Here is an 18,776-nt window from a genome sequence, read left to right as displayed (position 1 = left end):
CCTGGCAATTGGGATTTATAGTCTTGAAATTTTTATACGTTTTCTGAACATTAAGACTCCAAAATAAATTATTTTTATTGGGACTTAAGTGACAAACTAAGTAGGACACAATAAAGCAAGAAGGAAAATGATGCAGAGATTTCATTTCATTTCACAAATCAAATTTGGGAACATGTGGTGCACATTTATTTTCAGCCCCTCCTGAGAAAATAGACTGTACAGCCACTTTTACTTCAATTACATCTTAATCGTCTGGTGTGTGCCTCTTCCAGCTTTGCACTTTTAAAAATACCAAAGCATTTGTTCTTTGCAAAACTGCTTGACCTCGGTCAGATAGGAAGGAGAACATTTGTGAACATCAACAATTTTAATCTGGCCATGGATTGCAATTGCATTTAGGCCTGGACATTAATTAGACCATTTGAACACATGCATATTCTTTGATCTGAACCATTTAATTTTAGCTGTGCGTTTTGGGTTTTTGCTGGAAGGTGAACGTTTGCCTGACCTTTCTGGTGTGTTCCTTGGTCAAAATTCAATTCAATCCCAATGATTCTTTTCATGTCAACGATGCCATTAGCTCACTATTGTTTTTTGATAAATCTCTGAGGCATGGCGGAACAGCTGTGTTTAAATAACACACAGGTGGACTCTTTGTGGTGACTTCTGAATGCATTTGGGTGGACTGGGTTTTATTTACAGGAGCTAAAGGGATATGATCCAAATAAAACCATGTCATACAGAGAGAAAGGTAGATTAATATTAAATGTGTTTATATAGTGTTTCTTCCAGCGAAGACGTTTTCCCTGCTTTGTGTTGGTTTCTAAAATCCCAGTCAAACCCATTATAGATATTTGGTTATAATGAGATACAAATGTTAAGTGGTTTAAGGGGACTGAATGGGGTTTTTTGTGTGGTTTTAGATTTCTTTTAGATGTTTCTGTGTCTGTGTTCACAGGGGATAATAAGATCTCAAGGTTTTTCTATCTGAAGTGGTGGAAAATTGGGTTACTTCTTTCATCATGTTGAACTCCACAACAACTGGCAACAGACAGCTTGTGCATCTAATTACCAGGAACAGAATCAAAGTCACACAATGTGCTTGGTGGAAGAGGGAATTAAAATGCCAGGTGACATGATATAAAAATAAGGCTTATTATACTGAGGAAAACAAGTTGTCAGATAAAATTGTGCAAAAACAGTGGATTTATAGCACGATAGTGAATATGTTGCAGTACAAGTGTGAGAAGTGAGTTTGATAGGTTAAACTCTGAGTTTGTGACTCTTATGTGATTGTTGACAATACCCTGACTTTAAAGATTTGAGATGATTCATTTCTGTCATTCTTTCATAGTGGCAATATGATACTTTATCATATCCATCCATACATTATGCAACATGCTTTATCCATTGTGGTGCCTTTTTCCAGCAGTCACTTTAACATATATGAAATAAAATTAAATATTGGTACATGGTAGAATTTCTGCTAAAATGGCTCTGTAAGTTATCTTTGATGTTAATAACATGGTAAGAAGAGAAGAAAAGAAGAGGAAAATGAAGGGAAAACAACTCAAATTAAGTAGTAGAAAAAAGATGTAATACTTTTATCTGGTAATGAAGATCTGGGAAATGTGCCAAAGGAAAAGAAGTAATCTTTTACGCAACTGGCTATTTACAGTTAAACAAACATGAATGTACCATGCACTATTGGTAAACTAATTTGCTTTAAGATCCATTGACATCCAGCGTATTTGTTGTGCCGTGCCAGGTCTTATGACACTTTCTGTTCATACCTTTAGTTTTAAGTTCTAATTTTTCTTCTTTTGTTCGTTTTGGATTTGTTTTGTTCTCATGACTTACCTTTGTTTGCTGATCCTCCTTCAATATAAATACTCCTTTGTTTACTTTGTTCTCAGTCGTATGCTTGTGCTGTCTTTTAGTTATCGTGCAGTGTTGCATTTACAACAACCATGTTGTTTCTTTCATTATGTTCCATAGCAGCATCTTTGTTTTTTTTATTAGGTTATTACAATAATTCCTTAGTTATATTTACTGCTGCCTGAAAGCTTGCATTATGTCTCACTCTTTTATTCATTCAGCTGCAGCTGAAAGGGTAACTCCTTCATTTGTGGTGGCTTTTTGAGCTCATTTGTAGTTCACAAAGCCTTTTTGCTTTCTGCTTTTGTTGAACATGTTTTCATCTAGACACACGCAGAAACCTCACAGTTATATCGTTTCTGCTCAGGCAGAAAAGTACATTGAGGCCAGACGTGTGATATTGGCTTTTAAATGTGTGTCCCCTCTGTTCATAAGGGCAGACTCCTAAATGCCAGTGCTGAATTATTTATCAAGGCGACACCTTTGAGAGATGACAGTGATTGGGAATTAAGGAAAATGAGTTGGATGATTGAGAGGCTGGAGAAAACGGCTGCTAAAGAAACATCATGCACACACAGTCACTATGTGTGTTTGTATAAAAATATGGCATGCGACCAAATGTCTTATTAGCACATTAACAGATCAGCGAAATTGTCTCTCTAATACTAACACACATAAGCTTTCCTCTTAACTTATTGTGAGAAATCTGATTCCACATTAAGGTCAATAATTATTTATTCATCTAAATGTTTCCTATTGTAGTGTCACAGAAATAACTGGAGGTAAAATAATGTAACCGTGATCAGTTTGCAGTTTAAACATTTGGAAGACGAATGTGAATAGTGACTGCAGAACACTATGGTTTTTATTTAAAGACAGTACAGTTTCAGATACATGACAATTGTTGGTCATGTGACTGAAATATAAGGAACCCTTTAAATAAAGGAGAAATAGACTGGACATATGAGTTTTACTTTATGCTGTTATGGATTTTGGGCTTAAGTTTATCGTTCTTTAGTCTGATTATTTCAGCAAGTCACTTATCAGGTCCTTTAGTTTTTTGTCAGCCTCTTTACAAGTTATCTGCTTCCTGGTTTGTGTTCATTAAAACAATATTTCTTTGCATTTGACTCCACTGCAAACATCATTCATGTCATTTTTACAACTTCCAAAAATCATTTTTCTGCTACATTAATAAATGAATAAATGTGATCAAGCGGTAATATTCTACATAAAATTAGGACATCTGCACAAAACGTGTAGCATTGTCCCTTAAAATGCATCACAGGCTATTGTTGAAAGGGAGAAGAAATGCCTAATCAGTGAACCGGGAAGCAGGGAAGTGGTTTAAGCAAACCTCATTAAGCAAAAGTAACAAAACGGCAATGGTAGGGTAAACAAAACCTTCCTGAGCATGAACTGGAAGAGACTGCACAAACAAGGAGACGAGGATCAATGTGAATCTGATAAAGAACAACCTGGAGGTATATTTACACTGGGAGAGTAATTAACTAACTCTGAGTAAGTGTGAAAATGAATAAATAATGACCTGTGGGCAGAAGAAAATACAAACAGAAACAAGGTAGCAATGCTAAGATAATGCAAGGAAGGATTAATGAAAATATATCCATATTAATTTTTTTAAATTTAGTGTCAAGTGACATTTGGAAGAGTTTCAATCTGTACTCCTTAGCTTTTATAGGAAATATGCAAATCTAGATGCCACACTGTTTCTTCTATATGATAACCTCACTTCAGTACAATTCAGTTTATTGTACAAATTCATTTCACAGCAAAAGTCATCTCAAGGCAAAAATACAGAAATACACAGTCAATTCAATAAGTCTTAATATACTGCCTTCGCCATATGAAAAGCACAAAAGGGGATACAAGACTTACAACATATTCAAAAAATATTTAACATCCACCGCAACAACCAAAAAATGATGTAAGAAATAATGATATATAATAATATATTAAACATAACCTACCCACAATGCTTCGTCCGGGCAAAGATAGATACAGATTAAACTGGATTGATTAAACACATGGGTGACATGAATCTAACGCAGCTTGGCTTCCTGGCCAAAGTCACATGACATGCAGCTGGGCCACACCTCTTAAAGGGAAAGCCCCACCCATATACACACACATAAATCCCCAACAACACACTTAATCAGTCAAAATCAATTAAACATTTTGAAATTTGACTTAACATCGTTCCTCTGTTAACCTTTTAACAACATTTTTATTGTCATAGTACAGAACAGTAGCTCCTGCAATAAGCTCAACAGATGTGCAGTTCCACCAGGTGTTTGCTAATTGCTGCTGGCTAGTCTGGGGTTGCTGACTGAGGCAGCTGTGGGGTCAGGGTCAGGCGGTGCTCTGCATCTCGGAGGCGGTGTTCAGTCCCCCTGAGCTTTTTGCACAGCTGAATGGTTGCCATGGGAGATTAAGGAATTTCTCAAATATGCATGAAAGAATCAACACAACACTCCAGGTATGTGTTTGAAGAGGGAATAACCTTATAACCTGATGTAAACATCCAAAAAGTTGATTTTACATAATACGGCCCCTTTAACTTGGCAACAACCCCTCATATTGCGCATTTAACAAAACGAAACCTTTAGCAATGATTCATTCAAGCAAGAAGTAGTCAATAGGGAGAGACGGGAGTAAACATTGAAACATAGAGACAGATGTTTCAATGAGAAGGGTGCTTGACTTGTACGAGTCTGATTTTGCTTGTGCGACCTTGATTTCAAGGAAATTAATTAATTCGGAAATTTTGTGTTGCATTAGGTTCTCTGAGCACCCGCTTACGAAACAACATTTCACTTTGGCTAATCATTTTCTTATTGTTATAAGAAAAATATGGCAGAACGTTAGATGAACTGGATGTGAGACAGCAAAATAAAAAGGAAGCAAAGACATGCTGACCCACTTCATGAGGGATGTGCCACTTTAGAGAGGATGTAAGCTGAGGTTGGGTAGTCCACCAAGGAGCTCCAGGCACAAAGTAATTATCTGTGTGTGTGTGTGTGTGTGCGTGTGTGGAGGGGTGTGTGTGTGTGCGTGTGTGTCAGACTCATAATGACTTATTGCCTCTCAAACTAGGTGGATGGGTGGCCAGCGGGGGAGGCCATCTCTCTCAACTTTTTGCAGCTATGCTCTCTTGTCACAATATCTGGATGTACAAAACTCAGAGTCCAAGCAGATTTTACTGTGTACTGTGTGGCTTCACAGTTTCAGGTTTTCACTTTTCCCCATGTTAAATGTTGTGATATAATCATGTAAAGGTCATGTAGCATAACTTTGAACCAGGTTTAAATGCTTAGCTGCTCTTTAGTGAAGCTGTTCATGCCTCCTGGTCCAGTGTGGATTTACTCATAAAGTGGTTTCACAATCCACAATTAAGCGTTGTCTCTAATTTAATGAAACACTCTTAAGAAGCAGAGAGACTGGACCTCATTGATTTATAAAGTTATTTTGTTTTATAAATGTCCATTGTTTTAAGTTATCAAGTTAACAATATACCTACTTATTGGAAACATGAACATCTTCCTGCTTTGAATCCTCAGCAGGGTGTGGCATTATGTAACCATACAAACTCTGCATTGTCTCCAGTGTTTCAAGATGAGGTGTATCATTTTTAATAATCAATCTCTGTGAACTTTTCTTCCCAAGTCATTTTTTTCTTTTCGCTGTCTATTCTTGTGTTTTTATCTAAACATAATTTATGACTGGAAAACAGGGAATACCCTGGTTTTACTCCTGCAGCATAATAATCCCATGACTCTCTAAGACTTTACTGTTTTATGTATACCGTCATACAACCTGCTGCTTGGCATCTTCACATTTACGACATGAAACACAAGCTAGAACTCTCCAGAATCCCTTGCTGTGCCTAATTCAGTTTGACAACCACATGTCAGATAGTGGCACAGTGTGTCTCCAGGAATTGAAACAAAAAGCAGCGCTTGATAAAGGCTAACCTTGGATGCAGTTGTGTCAATATGTTTATCCGGTATTTGTCCAACCACGTACAGAAGTGCACACGAATGCTTTATGCAAGTGCTTGAGATTTATTTATATCCTTTTCTCTAAACACCATGGAAAAAAGTCCAATAAGTTCCATCAAGTACACAGTGTCTTGACCAGCTGAAATTTTACAATGTTCCTCCGCCATACTTACCCTTTCTCCCACATTTTTCTCTCAGTTGCTGGGGTTACAGTAGGCCCTGACATGGCTCCTGGCCAGTCAGGCTTTGTTCTACAGATGGCCCTGTCCTCTTTCATTTGGTGCTACTGCTCCTTTCTACCTCCCATGATCCTCCGTCATGTGCAGCTGCACGCCAGCCATCCTGTGTCACTAGTTATGCTAATTTGAATGTTTTAATAAATTTACTCACACGTGCAAATGCTCTATCTCCACAAGCCAACTCTTCACTTGCAAATATTCTTTGGCAGCGCTTATGTGCACTTGCTGTTTATGGACATGTGGTAAAGAACAGGATGTGGGCCTGGAGAGAAAGTTGCACAAGCTGAGTAGCAAGAAAGCAGCGGCTGAAGGAGTTTCAGACTGTGCCTGTTTCTAAGAGTATTTTGAATGAATATGATGGTGACACACACAGGTGGGTCTGATTAGTTTTGCTCACACTTCTCTTTAAAATATGTTTTTATTATAATAGTTTCTGCTATTTTTCTTGTTTTCCCTCCAGGCTGGGAAAAACCAGCATTCTTCTGTTGGTTCATGTGCTTCTTCCCACATCCAAAGGCCACAAGAAAAATGTCAAAACAGCTCATGTCAAACCGTGGACCATGTTGTCGGATATGTGCAGGTATGAGGTTATTCTAATGATCCTATTTCTTTGTAGAAGCACTTTGTCATTGGCTTAGTTTGCTATTTAAATGTACAGTAGCTGTGCTATATATTGTTAATAATTTTTTTTTGTCGTCTTAGCATTTTGTCAAAGATGGGAGCCAATGTTAAAGCCTTCCTCATTGGTGTGGAACCAAGATAGCCCTTCCTCCTGCTTGTTGGTGAAAACAAGAGCAGCACCAAAGACACTTCACCATCAGAGATCACAAGACAATCCCTGACCATCCATGGCACACAAGACTTTCCATGGTTTCCAGATATCAGTAGCAGTATTACTAAAATATGGGAAGAAGAAAAAGATTAATTACTGTATTTGTGGTCAAATTCTAATGAATTGAAATTGTTTACCGGTGGAAACTTAAACTGAGTATACAATTTCTATAGAACACCTGTTTGTCATCCTTTCCCCAGAAGTCTTTCAAGTGCATGCTACTGCGCATCCATAAAAAAAATGATCCTAACCAGTATGGTTCCTCAAGTGTCACCAGATGTTCACAAGCTCAGCCATCAAAGCATTTCCTTCTTCAAATGGCCCGATTTTGTTTGCTTCTCGGCTCTGTTTCACTGACTCTCAGTCTGCTACACTCCACTTTGGATGCGTTCAAGTGCTCTGTGAAAGGTAGCCTCATTTCGTAGGTTAATAAGGGAGCTAGAGTGGACCTATATTTAACATGGAGGGAGGAAACCATATGAAGGCCCTTTGGCTGTCCCAGAGCTTTGTCCCTGTAGACTGACTGGCCCTTTTTTGTGCAAGACAGCTTCAATGTGGCCTCAATAAGAAAACAGGGTCTAAACTGAATGTGCCACAGCTAAATGCATCCATTAAAATCACTCTTACTGTGAAGGATGAATAAAAGTTGTACTGATCTTTAAAAGACACAAAGTTTCAATTTCTAAAAAGTTGAAGCAGGAATAAGATATTGTTCTTTTCTGCACATTTACAGTGAAAGTAAAGATGGAAAAAAACAAAACATCCGAAAGGTTTACACATTTGCAATTACATTTAATCAATTCCTCAGACGATAATTAAGTTCTACAGTAAATGGTTAATTAATGTCATTGTCATGAAAGCCCAGGTGTAACAGATTGTAAAGCTTTATAATATTTACTAAGCTAACGTTTTAAAGGAAGATTAAGTCAAGTAAATAGAGCTAAAACTGAGAAAATAAAAATAACAGTGTAATAACCAGTTTTGTTCTTATGATCCAAAATCAGGTTGTTGCGCAGCAGACCTGTTCAGCAGGCACAGGGGAGTTACCTTAAAGCTGAAATGATGTGTGTGTGTGTGGGGGTGGGGGGGGGGGGGGGGGGGGGGGGGGGGGGGGGGGGTATAAGAGAGAGCCAGCACATCAAAACAAACAGTTCAGGACATAAACTCGGTCATCAGTCTTGGGATTCCAAGGCTGGCAAATGTGTCCTCATATGGCGCCCTCTCTGTGTTAAAAGACTGCTGTATTCTTCCACAAAAACAACTGAAGATCCCTGGATATAACACAAAGATAACAGCGTATGTAAATAAAAAAAATAATTCAAAGTATTTCATTGATAAAAGAGCCTTCATGAAAGACGCTGAGATTATGGTTCTCGCAAGCAATATGCAGTAGGTGTGGGTTTAGAGGCTCAGTCTGAAAGCGTCTCAGTGATTCCTTCAAACACACTTATTGTTCTGACTAAATACCAAATATCTGCCTTCTCCAACTTGTCTTGAAACTTGTCCTCACAAAACATTTGCCTTGTCCAAGTGGAGGACTGCCGATGTTAAACGTATCAGCTTTGGTTCAGATGCCTCTTCTGTTGATTTGTACTTTTCACTTCGAAGTTGAGAAGTTTGACTTTTGATGCCTCCTTCTGAGGAGCCTTACCAATTTCCTTTCTTCTCAGCGAGAGTTCAAGTTTGATGATTGGAACCTGGACATTATTACATGTTCCAACAGGACAACAATGCTGAACAATGTTTTTATGTGAAACCATTCACATAAAAAAATTCACAGTAACTAAAATCTGTTTACATCAGCAGCTTGTAACTCCCGGTCACACAGGGCCAGCCTGTCAACCATTGATCGGAATGGTTTGTGTGAAACCATTCACATAAAAACAAACATGTGCTCATAACCTTTATATTTAAAACTCCATACAGTTTTTTCCCCTTTGCTTGAATATTAGACCATCAAAAATAATTTCATTATCAAAAGCATAAATTTCAATGAGTTTCCTGCCCAGGATCTTTGTATCAAAGCTTCTGATCTGTGTAGAATCTTGAAAACCAAAAATGGAAATGCATAGCCTACATCACCTTTGCACAATTATGTTTTTTTTAATGATATGACATCTTTTCCTCTATATATTTACTTTGTAACACGTAAATCAATGCTCCTACACATATGGATGAACAGCGGTTTGAACATTTATACCGTAAATTATAAGTATGGCTGAATATGTGTGTCTGGGTGTTGGCACAGATTGCCTACACTAATGAGAGACTTTATAGATTAGTTCAGTCATTTATTACTCACTTTAATTTAATCTTGAGGAAGCAGATGTTGTTAGGCCACAAGCACAATCATCTCTCACAATTGGTTATCTTTTTTTCCCCCTTTCCTCTCTTTTGTGCTTTCTTCCTTCCACTTCTTGTCAGGGTGCATGCCTGTGTGCTAGCATGCAATGAACCTAAGAAAGTGAAGGTAAAAAAAAATACAAATAAAAATGCTGGACACATCTGCAAGGTCAGCTCCATCTGTAAAAGACATCAGAAGAGCCAAGATAACAACTGGCAAAGTACTTAATGATGCCTCATCTGTTTGGTATTTTCTGTACTGAACAGATTCAGCTCAGTTAGCTGTCAGCTGTCATGCTTTTATTTAATTTTCCCTCAGCGCACATGACACAGAAACAAATGCATACATGTTTGACACTGTATGCATTGTCAAACATGCATACGATGCGTTTTGATACCTTTTAATCAGCCAGAAGTATCAACAAGTGATTGAGAGAGAATCAATCACTTGTGGGTGTTCAGTTCTTTTGGGGGAATGAAAAAGTCTGTGCCATTTCTTGAAATTTTCCTGCGTCATGCAGATAGTAAAGCTGATATCTTTTAACACAACCGAACAGACTGCACATGGCTTCATGTGTCCACAAAAAATAAAGACTGTTAAACAATGAGGGGTTCCTTTTGGAGGGTCTAACAACACAGCTGGTGGATGAAAAACAAATCGTTAAATTGGGAATCAAACAGCAAGCCACTGTCCTGAACAGTAATGTTTATACAAAACCCCCAGAAAATCACAATAAATATTGTCTGAATTAAATAAAGCAAATTAAAACCTGGCAAACTAAGTTTGCAAATATAAACCAAACTACAGTGATTAGTCAAACAGTCTGAATTCATTTCAGTTCAATTTACTGATAAAGCACCAATCCACAAGAAGTGTTGTCTCGAGGCACTTTAAAAAATATTCAATTCAATCACGCATACATTCCAATTGATCCTATTATCAAAGAGTAACACAACCTCAATTAAATATTCAAAGTAGTTTTAAAAAGTTTCTATCTTATAAAGCCCAACAGATTGCCTCAAGTCATTGACTTGTAGCATTCACTCAACCTGGATGAGCTCATTGCGACAGCAGAAAATCACTTGGGTTTTATTGCTGAAGAGTGAGATGCCCCCCTCTAGGAAAGAAAAACAGCCAAAGAGAATGCCAGACCAGGTGTAGCTTCTACAGAGAGAAAAATAAGAGAGATAAAACAAAGTTCACAGCTGAACAAATGTCAAGTTGTGCAAATTGGAGAGTGATGGATGAAGGAAATTAGAAAAAGTGATCAGTTTATCTTCCAGTAGCCTAAGCCTATAGCATAATAATGACACCCTGAGAGTTTTAAAAATCTTTTAATTTGACCAACATTTTGATTCTGAGTGGAAGGGATGTTAATGTTTTGGAGTGGCCCAGCCACTTGTCGATTATCTCTAGAAACTAGGGTCATTTCTTGAACCTCTTGGTTCAATTTTAAACTCTTACATCTTAATCAGCCAGAGGTATCAACAATTTTGAGCTAAACTGCAAATATGCTGTGTAGTGAATCAGTTTACATTCATACCACTTATCCTATGCTGTAAGCAGAATAAGAAGTTAAAATACAGTTAAAAGTTACAGTTTTATGTATTGTCTGTAAAACATAACAATGCCTTTTCCTTTGTATAGACATTTAAGGCCACAAAGTGATATACAACAAGACACATTTAACACCTTGCAAATACTTTTATGTGCAGTTTTGCTGCTTTTGAATTTAAGAAGTAACCTAAGGTGGTGGAAATTGAGAACAGACTTTTTTTTTACTTCAAGAATAAATTGGGCTTTGATATATTTATAAGTTGCCTAATTGAAACTGTCCTGTCTGTGAGGAATGACCTTGTTTAAAATGAGAGTGTAAGCTGATGTGTGTGCGTGCGTGTGTGAGCACGATGTGGGGATGGGGGCAGAGGGAGGCTGGCACGCCCAAGCTAAAGTACTGAATGACGTCCGTCTGTTGTGTCTTCTGTATCGGTGCGCCCTGCTATTGGCGGACTATTGGAAAAATAAAGCAATCAGCGGCGCGCCAAAGGCGGGTGGATCGCTGGTTGATAAATCCAGATCTCTCTCCCGTGGGCGGGAACGGCAACAGTAGAAGAGCGAAAGTGAGGCGCATGAGTAGCGAGAGAGAGAAAGAGACGTGGAAGAACCGAGGCTGTGGCGGCGGCTGTGGTTGACCGGGGTCCGCGGAGGGGGCGAGGCGTCCGCCCCTGCATGCGACTTCAGCCGCGCATGGACGACCACCTCAGTCTCCTGCAATCACCCCCGCCGAGCGCAACCAAAACCAGAGGCGACAACCTGGTGAACCACGGCTACACCGAGACAGAGACCGACGTGATGACGGTCGTGGCGTGTGACAACATGCTGGAGGAGTCGGCGGCTTTGCCGGGGCACCACTCTCTGGACCGATACGAGCCGGACCATGAGTGCTGCGAGCGGGTGGTCATCAACATCTCTGGGTTGCGCTTCGAGACGCAGCTGAAGACGCTGTCACAGTTCCCAGAGACGCTGCTGGGGGACCCCAAGAAGAGAATGAGATACTTCGACCCCCTCAGGAACGAATACTTTTTTGATCGGAACCGACCCAGCTTCGATGCCATTCTTTATTATTATCAGTCAGGCGGGCGCATCAGGAGACCTGTTAACGTGCCCATTGACATTTTTTCTGAGGAGATCCGCTTCTACGAGCTGGGCGAGGAGGCTATGGAGAAGTTCAGAGAGGATGAGGGCTTTATTAAGGAGGAGGAGCGGCCGCTGCCTGATAATGAGTTTCAAAGGCAGGTGTGGCTGCTCTTTGAGTATCCAGAGAGCTCGGGTCCCGCCCGGGGAATCGCGATAGTGTCTGTCTTGGTCATTCTCATCTCCATTGTCATCTTCTGCTTAGAGACGCTGCCGGAGTTCAGGGACGAGAACAGGGACCCGATCACCATTGCGCCTCTGATAAATGGCACGCTGCCCTATTTCATTAGCCCCTTCTCAGACCCCTTCTTCGTGGTGGAGACGCTATGCATCATCTGGTTTTCATTCGAGCTGCTGGTGCGCTTCTTTGCATGCCCGAGTAAAGCCACGTTCTCCAAAAACATTATGAACATCATTGACATCGTTGCCATCATTCCCTACTTCATCACCCTGGGCACGGAGCTGGCAGAGAGGCAGGGGAACGGACAGCAGGCCATGTCTCTGGCCATTCTGCGCGTAATCAGGCTTGTTCGGGTGTTTCGCATCTTTAAGCTTTCGCGGCACTCCAAGGGCCTCCAGATTTTAGGGCAGACTCTAAAGGCCAGCATGCGCGAACTGGGGCTGCTCATCTTCTTCTTGTTTATCGGGGTCATCCTCTTCTCCAGCGCTGTCTACTTCGCCGAGGCAGACGACCCGGAATCGGGGTTCAACAGCATCCCGGACGCGTTCTGGTGGGCGGTCGTCACCATGACCACCGTGGGTTACGGGGATATGCACCCCGTGACGATCGGGGGCAAGATTGTGGGATCCCTGTGCGCGATCGCGGGTGTGTTGACCATAGCGTTGCCCGTGCCCGTCATCGTTTCCAACTTTAACTACTTCTACCACAGAGAGACTGACGGGGAGGAGCAGGCGCAGTATCTGCACGTGGGGAGCTGTCAACCCCTGGCGGACACGGAGGAGCTGAGGAAGACTCGGTCTTCCTCCTCACTCAGTAAAAGCGAGTACATGGTGATAGAGGAGCACGGGATCAACAGCGCGTTCAAGCAGCAGCCAAACTTCCCGACCACCACGACCACCGCTCAGAACAACTCTCAGAACTGTGTCAACATAAACAAAAAGATCTTCACCGACGTGTAGCCAGCTTTACAGTAAATGACCCCTGGGCACAGGAGGACGTGATGAGTCAAAACTTATATGCAGCAGCGTTTGGAAGCAACGGCAGATAAAATGAGAGCGAAAGGGGGGGATAAAAATGGGCACAGCCCGTCTGTTTTAAAGAGATGCTTTGTGCGCCATTCCAACAATTTGAATTTTTAAAAAAATCGATATATTTAAGTAATTCTTGCTTGCAAAAAGAGAACGACCTCCACCTTCATATCTACTGTTGTTCTCTGAATGAGCGGTAACGAACCTGCTGTGCGCCGTGCAGTGACCAGTATGTTAAGCACATTACAACAGGTAGAGATAAAAGCTGTATGACTGTGAAAAACGAGTACAAGTAGATACTTCTGAGAAAGGACGCTCACACGGTGTTATCATGCGTCAAGAGTCGTGATTCGACAGTAATAGCCTATATGTTTAATATTCGGAGTCATTTAAATATGTGTAGCCTCTGTGTGTGGTCAAGCAGAGATCATGTCAGAATGACGTAGTCCAGCATAATATATATCTATGTCATATAAACCGTTTTGTGGTATACCTTTATTGTGCGTTAAAGTCTAGTCTAAATACTACTGTCTTAAAAAAAATAATCCATAGATATAAATTGTCTTGGTAGGCTATTTAATGCGTAAGCAGCTCCACGTAAACCACCAGAGTCAAGACGGCCGTCAGGGTCTCATTATAGATACTATACACACGTGAGGAGGGAGAGAAAATAGGGCGCGTTCTCCGATCAAAGATGGGGCGCGTTTCTCTTGTGGTAACCTCGAATATAGCCCGCTGTGATGCAGTCTCCATGGTGACGCGTGTTTCCTCGGTAACCCTTCCCCCCTCCCCAAGTCACCGTTGCCATAGCATCACTGTTTCCACAGTAACCTCCCAGATGGTTTCAAAGCTATATTGGAGATTCAAGTGTGAGTGGCTTGTCTTTTCGGTGTCTTAATCAATCAGACCAAAACATATTCAGATTCAACGACTGTTAAAGACTGCCGGTACAAAAAAAAAAATTAAAAAATTCAGTGAAGACCTCAGCCACTCTGAACTGGTCAACAATCCCGAGCCACGACTCAAAACGGTGTTGTGGTGGGAGACTGAAAGGAAGAGGCAGCGTGTGAAGAATTATGAATGGACTGGGAATACGTTGCACGACTGTCCCGAGTGCACTACTGCGGGTGGCCATCGGAGGATGCTGTTCCACTGACAAAAAATGGTAAGCTCTGTCTGTGATCCCTTTGTTTATATTGAAAAAGTCTTACAGTATTTCTATATCTGCGTGTCTAGTAGTCAGACAAAGGTTTGACATAAAAAACTCAAACAAGCAGGTCAACATCAATGATTGTGCACAGGGCTCCCCCACACATGAAAGAACAGGTTGTTGTGGCATTTAGATTTGTTTCATGGTATTTATCAGTAGATCTCTTTTTTTGTGAAAAACATTTTTTCATTCATCCATCCTTAAACCCACCTATTCTCTTTACCTGCTTTTACTTGCAGCTTTCTCAGGTGTCTGATGTCTGTCTCCAGCAGTCATTTTACAAGAGGCAGAAAGGTTGCCAGTCCATCACAGTTATTTTTTTACTTATTCATTTTTAATAAGTGTATAATTCTAATAATCTGGCATCTGATCAGTTACAGGTGCACATATTTCACATGTTTAGCCTTCCAGCCAGTGTGCATCTCTGTGTACTTTGTGCGAAGGGCAAAATGTTCTTCCTTTGTGTCCAGGTTGCCTTTCACCTTCATTTGACTTTGGATATAAAATCAGTAGGACCAGCAACAGCATGCCAAATCAGCGTGTCTAAGCTGTGCCCCCTGGTGGCCACTGTTTGCTTCTAACAGGCCAAGTGGCTCACACCTGCTTTCATGACCTCTGTGTTCTCCAGAGGTTCACCAACATTGGGATAAAACACAAAAAGTGCAAAAAAACAAACAACAAAAAAAACCCAGTTCATTCTTCATCTGTGTTATGGATTATCTTATTCTGTGATGGCTTATCCACTGGAGGCTATGTAAATGCTTTCGTGCGCAAATGTCTATGCATTCAGCTTAATTACCCTTTGAAGTAAAACATTAAGTTGATTTCAGCTCATTTTAAACATGCCGTAAAGCTACACATTTGTGTATAGATATAAGTTATGGTCATACCACGTTATATGCTGATATATGTTAAGCATGTTCAATAGAAGTGGGTGAAAAAGTTTAATGAAAAATAGTGCAATCTGTGGCATTTTAAATATAATCAGGGTGTGCATATCTTACTTTGAAAATTGAAATAAGTGGTGCTATATAAATATTTAGGACTTTCTGATTTTATGAAAGGTTCCCATTGATTTACAACCCAGACTTCTACTTTTTTTTCTAATTTTCTAATTCTCATTCTGTCACTTGAGTTTGCCTTTGTTTTCTATATTTTACTTACTTCTCTTTTTTATTGCTGCAGTTCACATGTATTTTATGCTATTAAATACTTTTACTTTGTTTCTTGAAAAAAAAAAACAGTGCCTCAGCTGAACAGCTACCAGTAAAAATGCAGCTATTAATGGAAACAAACTATGGGAATTCAGATTATTTGTCCTTAGATACTTACTTCAGTTTCCCATTACTAAAAATGTCCGTTAAGACAAAAAGAGAAATAATTTTATGAGACATGCTCTTCTTTTTAGCTTATATTTTATTAACGTAATTAATTGAGATGACATTCTTAATTAACTCTGTTACTACTGTGTTTGTATGTTTTTCTTTTGTTTTATCAAAATAGGTCTATTATCATTGATGTGTTGTATAAATAATTGAACATATATGAATAAAAATCAAATGAAAATTGCATAACTTGATTTGAATTTTGAGCATTTCCAATGTGGGCTTTGGCATGGCAAGACCAAACTTGAAGAAGAAAGATGATTCCTTTGTTAATGAGACTATCAGAGTGACATACTCTGCAGTTCTGACACCTTTTCTTTCTTTCTCTTCTCAAACCCTCAGGTGAAAGAATTTGTTTCTGCTCAGACGTCCCGGATCCCCTGATGATCTCATTTCAGTTGCCTCCCTTCAAGGTAAAAAACAACAATACAACCATTATAATTCATTATGTGTTTTAAATTACCCTGACCCCACAAAGTCTGACACATAAAATAATTCTCAGAAAAAGCTTTTGTTAAATTACATATCAAAATATTGAAATCATTTCAGTGTTACATTGATAAATTGCACATTGGCTTAAACATCAAGGAATAATCCATCCATCCATCCATTTTCTAACACCCTACTGGGGTCGGGAGAGGTGCTGGTGCCTATCTCCAGCTAACGTTCCGGGCGAGAGATTGGGTACACCCTGGACAGGACGCCAGTTTGGAATAATCAAGAACATATTTAGTGCAATACAGAAGTCTAAATAAACATATGACTGTATTTTGTACATTTTTCATTAGAGTGCAAATCAATCCTCTTATAACAACTGAGAGTGACTCATAAAATGTCATTTTAAATGTAAATTAGTCCAACTAATAAACACATTTTCACTTTCTTTTAAAAAATAAAGTATCTATGGATATTTAAGTTAATCTTGGCTTTTTTAGTCTACTAAATGTTCACTTGACTAAATATTTAGTTGCTTTACATTTCATTTTCTAATTATTTAAAAAACGATTGCTGTACTCTGTAAAATCATTACTATATACAAGGTGTGCCCAGCCATATTACCCCTAAAGCAAAACTGGCTCTTGCTTCCTGTAGTACTCAGATCATCCACCAGAGGGAATAAGAAAGGACTGGCTTTTACACAACAGGTCTCAGAAGAAAGGGAGAACTTTGTGTAAGAAGGCTCAGACATGTCAAAAATAATACATCTGGGATTATAGGGTTAAGGCAAAATTTAAAACAGTATAGTTTAGGTCAGAGATTCTCTGTACTTTTCCTCAGAACCCACTGCCCCTCATGTTTTATGGGTTTCCCATCTGCCTCTCACCTCATCCAATAACCTGGACTGAATCTATTTTTCCCCTCAGGATGCAGAGACTTCGTTCTGGTTCTGTTGGACTGGATAGGCCTGGTGGATTTGATCTACTTCCCCTGCCTTCTTAATTTCAACGGGTGCCCTCCAATTGGTGACTAGTAATTCTCCCACTTTTCAATTCAAAATGCATAATCAACAGGCACATAAAGCTGTTCTCAGAACATTTTGTAGCACACAGTTTGGACTTGATACTCTATGAATGGAGCTTTTGCAGGGTCAAAGGTAATTTAGATGTAAAAAAAAAAAAAAAAAAAATCATCTGGACATTTTCTAAATGGCATACAATAGTTAAGCACAGCAAACTGCCAGCATTTTTGCAAAGCACCTTTCACTTTACGGGGACTTTGTTGTTGTTTTTTTTTTAAACTTTGTTTTTTATTTATTTTCCCCCAAAGGTGATAATAATCATGGACAATAAAAAAATAAGAAATATTTGAAAGCAAGTTTAAAAAAAGAAGTGGCAAAAAAAACTGAGTCCATCTGTGATTAGACTGATATGAAACTGTGATACCAATCAAAGACTGTTAGCCATATGCCTTTGTTATATGTGTGTGCTCTGTATTGCTAAATATGTGAAACAGACACATTCTCATGTGTGCTGGTTGCTGCTATTCTTTTGACATATTCATGAAGAACAACGCAAATGCATTTAGGCACATGTCAATACAGACACTCTAGACATATACACACAAACACACACTTGTTTACATGTCTCAGCTCTATCCCACAGTGCACTTTGGGGTTTTTTTTATTGTTGTTTTTCCATTTGGGACAGAGCAGAATATTGACAGTTGAAGGCTGTGTGTGCCTGGATTTATTCTGCGTTGTGCACTGTCTTCAACATGACCCATATAAAGAGATTATGAGGTGTACTGTCTTTCTTTCACAGGAGCTGCAGCCTGTTTCCACTTATTTACAGATACTAGAACTGACTCGAGCCTGTGAAAATATTTCAGGCTTTATTCTTGTTTTGTCAAAGTCATTTTAAATACAGTTTGGCATCTATAAAACAAGATTTGATAGTTCGTTTTGTAATTTTCAATGTAAATCATTAGACGATCAAGTTAAAATCTATCCTACCTGAGACAATCTTCTATATGCACATGCCTCTGATGACATCACATAAAGTATCTGATCAGTTCCTCTGAGTATGTTCAGTTGTACGATGTTTCTGTTTTGTTTTTAATTACTTCTTTAAATGTGTCGAAGGTTAGTTGTTCACCAGCGTTTACAAATACAGCTGTTGAGCTTGATTATGCTTTCCCTTGTGTTATCATCAACCATACACAGAATGTGTAGTCATGTTTTCCCCTCTTGCTTTTAAAAAGTGTATTTTGTAAAGTCTTGCGATTGAAATCTCTTTTTCAGTACTTTGTTATATTTGTAGTCATTGAAGATCTCTTTGTTAAAAGAATACACTACTGGATGGAATCTTTCACACACAGGGAACCTCACTATTTAATCACATTACCAAGCAGAGTTTTGCACTTTTTTGTAGTGAGCAGTCGTCTCTGGATCACAGGGAAACACATCAAACATAACATATGTTAAAACAATTGAAAGCTCCCTGTTACATCATAAATGGTCCAGT

At 39.3% G+C, this 18,776-nt stretch overlaps 1 protein-coding gene across 1 annotated transcript; it reads left to right on the top strand.

Annotated features, from left to right (window-relative positions):
- Window positions 1-8,075: 8,075 nt before the first annotated feature.
- Window positions 8,076-18,046, top strand: LOC114150883 (potassium voltage-gated channel subfamily A member 3). Its single transcript, XM_028027683.1, has 3 exons — window positions 8,076-14,383; window positions 16,156-16,226; window positions 17,178-18,046. The coding sequence occupies exon 1, from the start codon at window positions 11,545-11,547 to the stop codon at window positions 13,147-13,149; it is 1,605 nt and encodes a 534-aa protein (XP_027883484.1). The 5' UTR covers window positions 8,076-11,544; the 3' UTR covers window positions 13,150-14,383; window positions 16,156-16,226; window positions 17,178-18,046.
- The last annotated feature ends 730 nt before the right edge of the window (window positions 18,047-18,776 follow it).

This window comes from Xiphophorus couchianus, chromosome 1, assembly GCF_001444195.1.
Source record: "Xiphophorus couchianus chromosome 1, X_couchianus-1.0, whole genome shotgun sequence".
Taxonomy (NCBI): domain Eukaryota; kingdom Metazoa; phylum Chordata; class Actinopteri; order Cyprinodontiformes; family Poeciliidae; genus Xiphophorus; species Xiphophorus couchianus.
The sequence above is the reverse complement of the archived record's forward strand: the minus strand, read 5'-3'. Positions and strand labels throughout refer to the sequence as shown.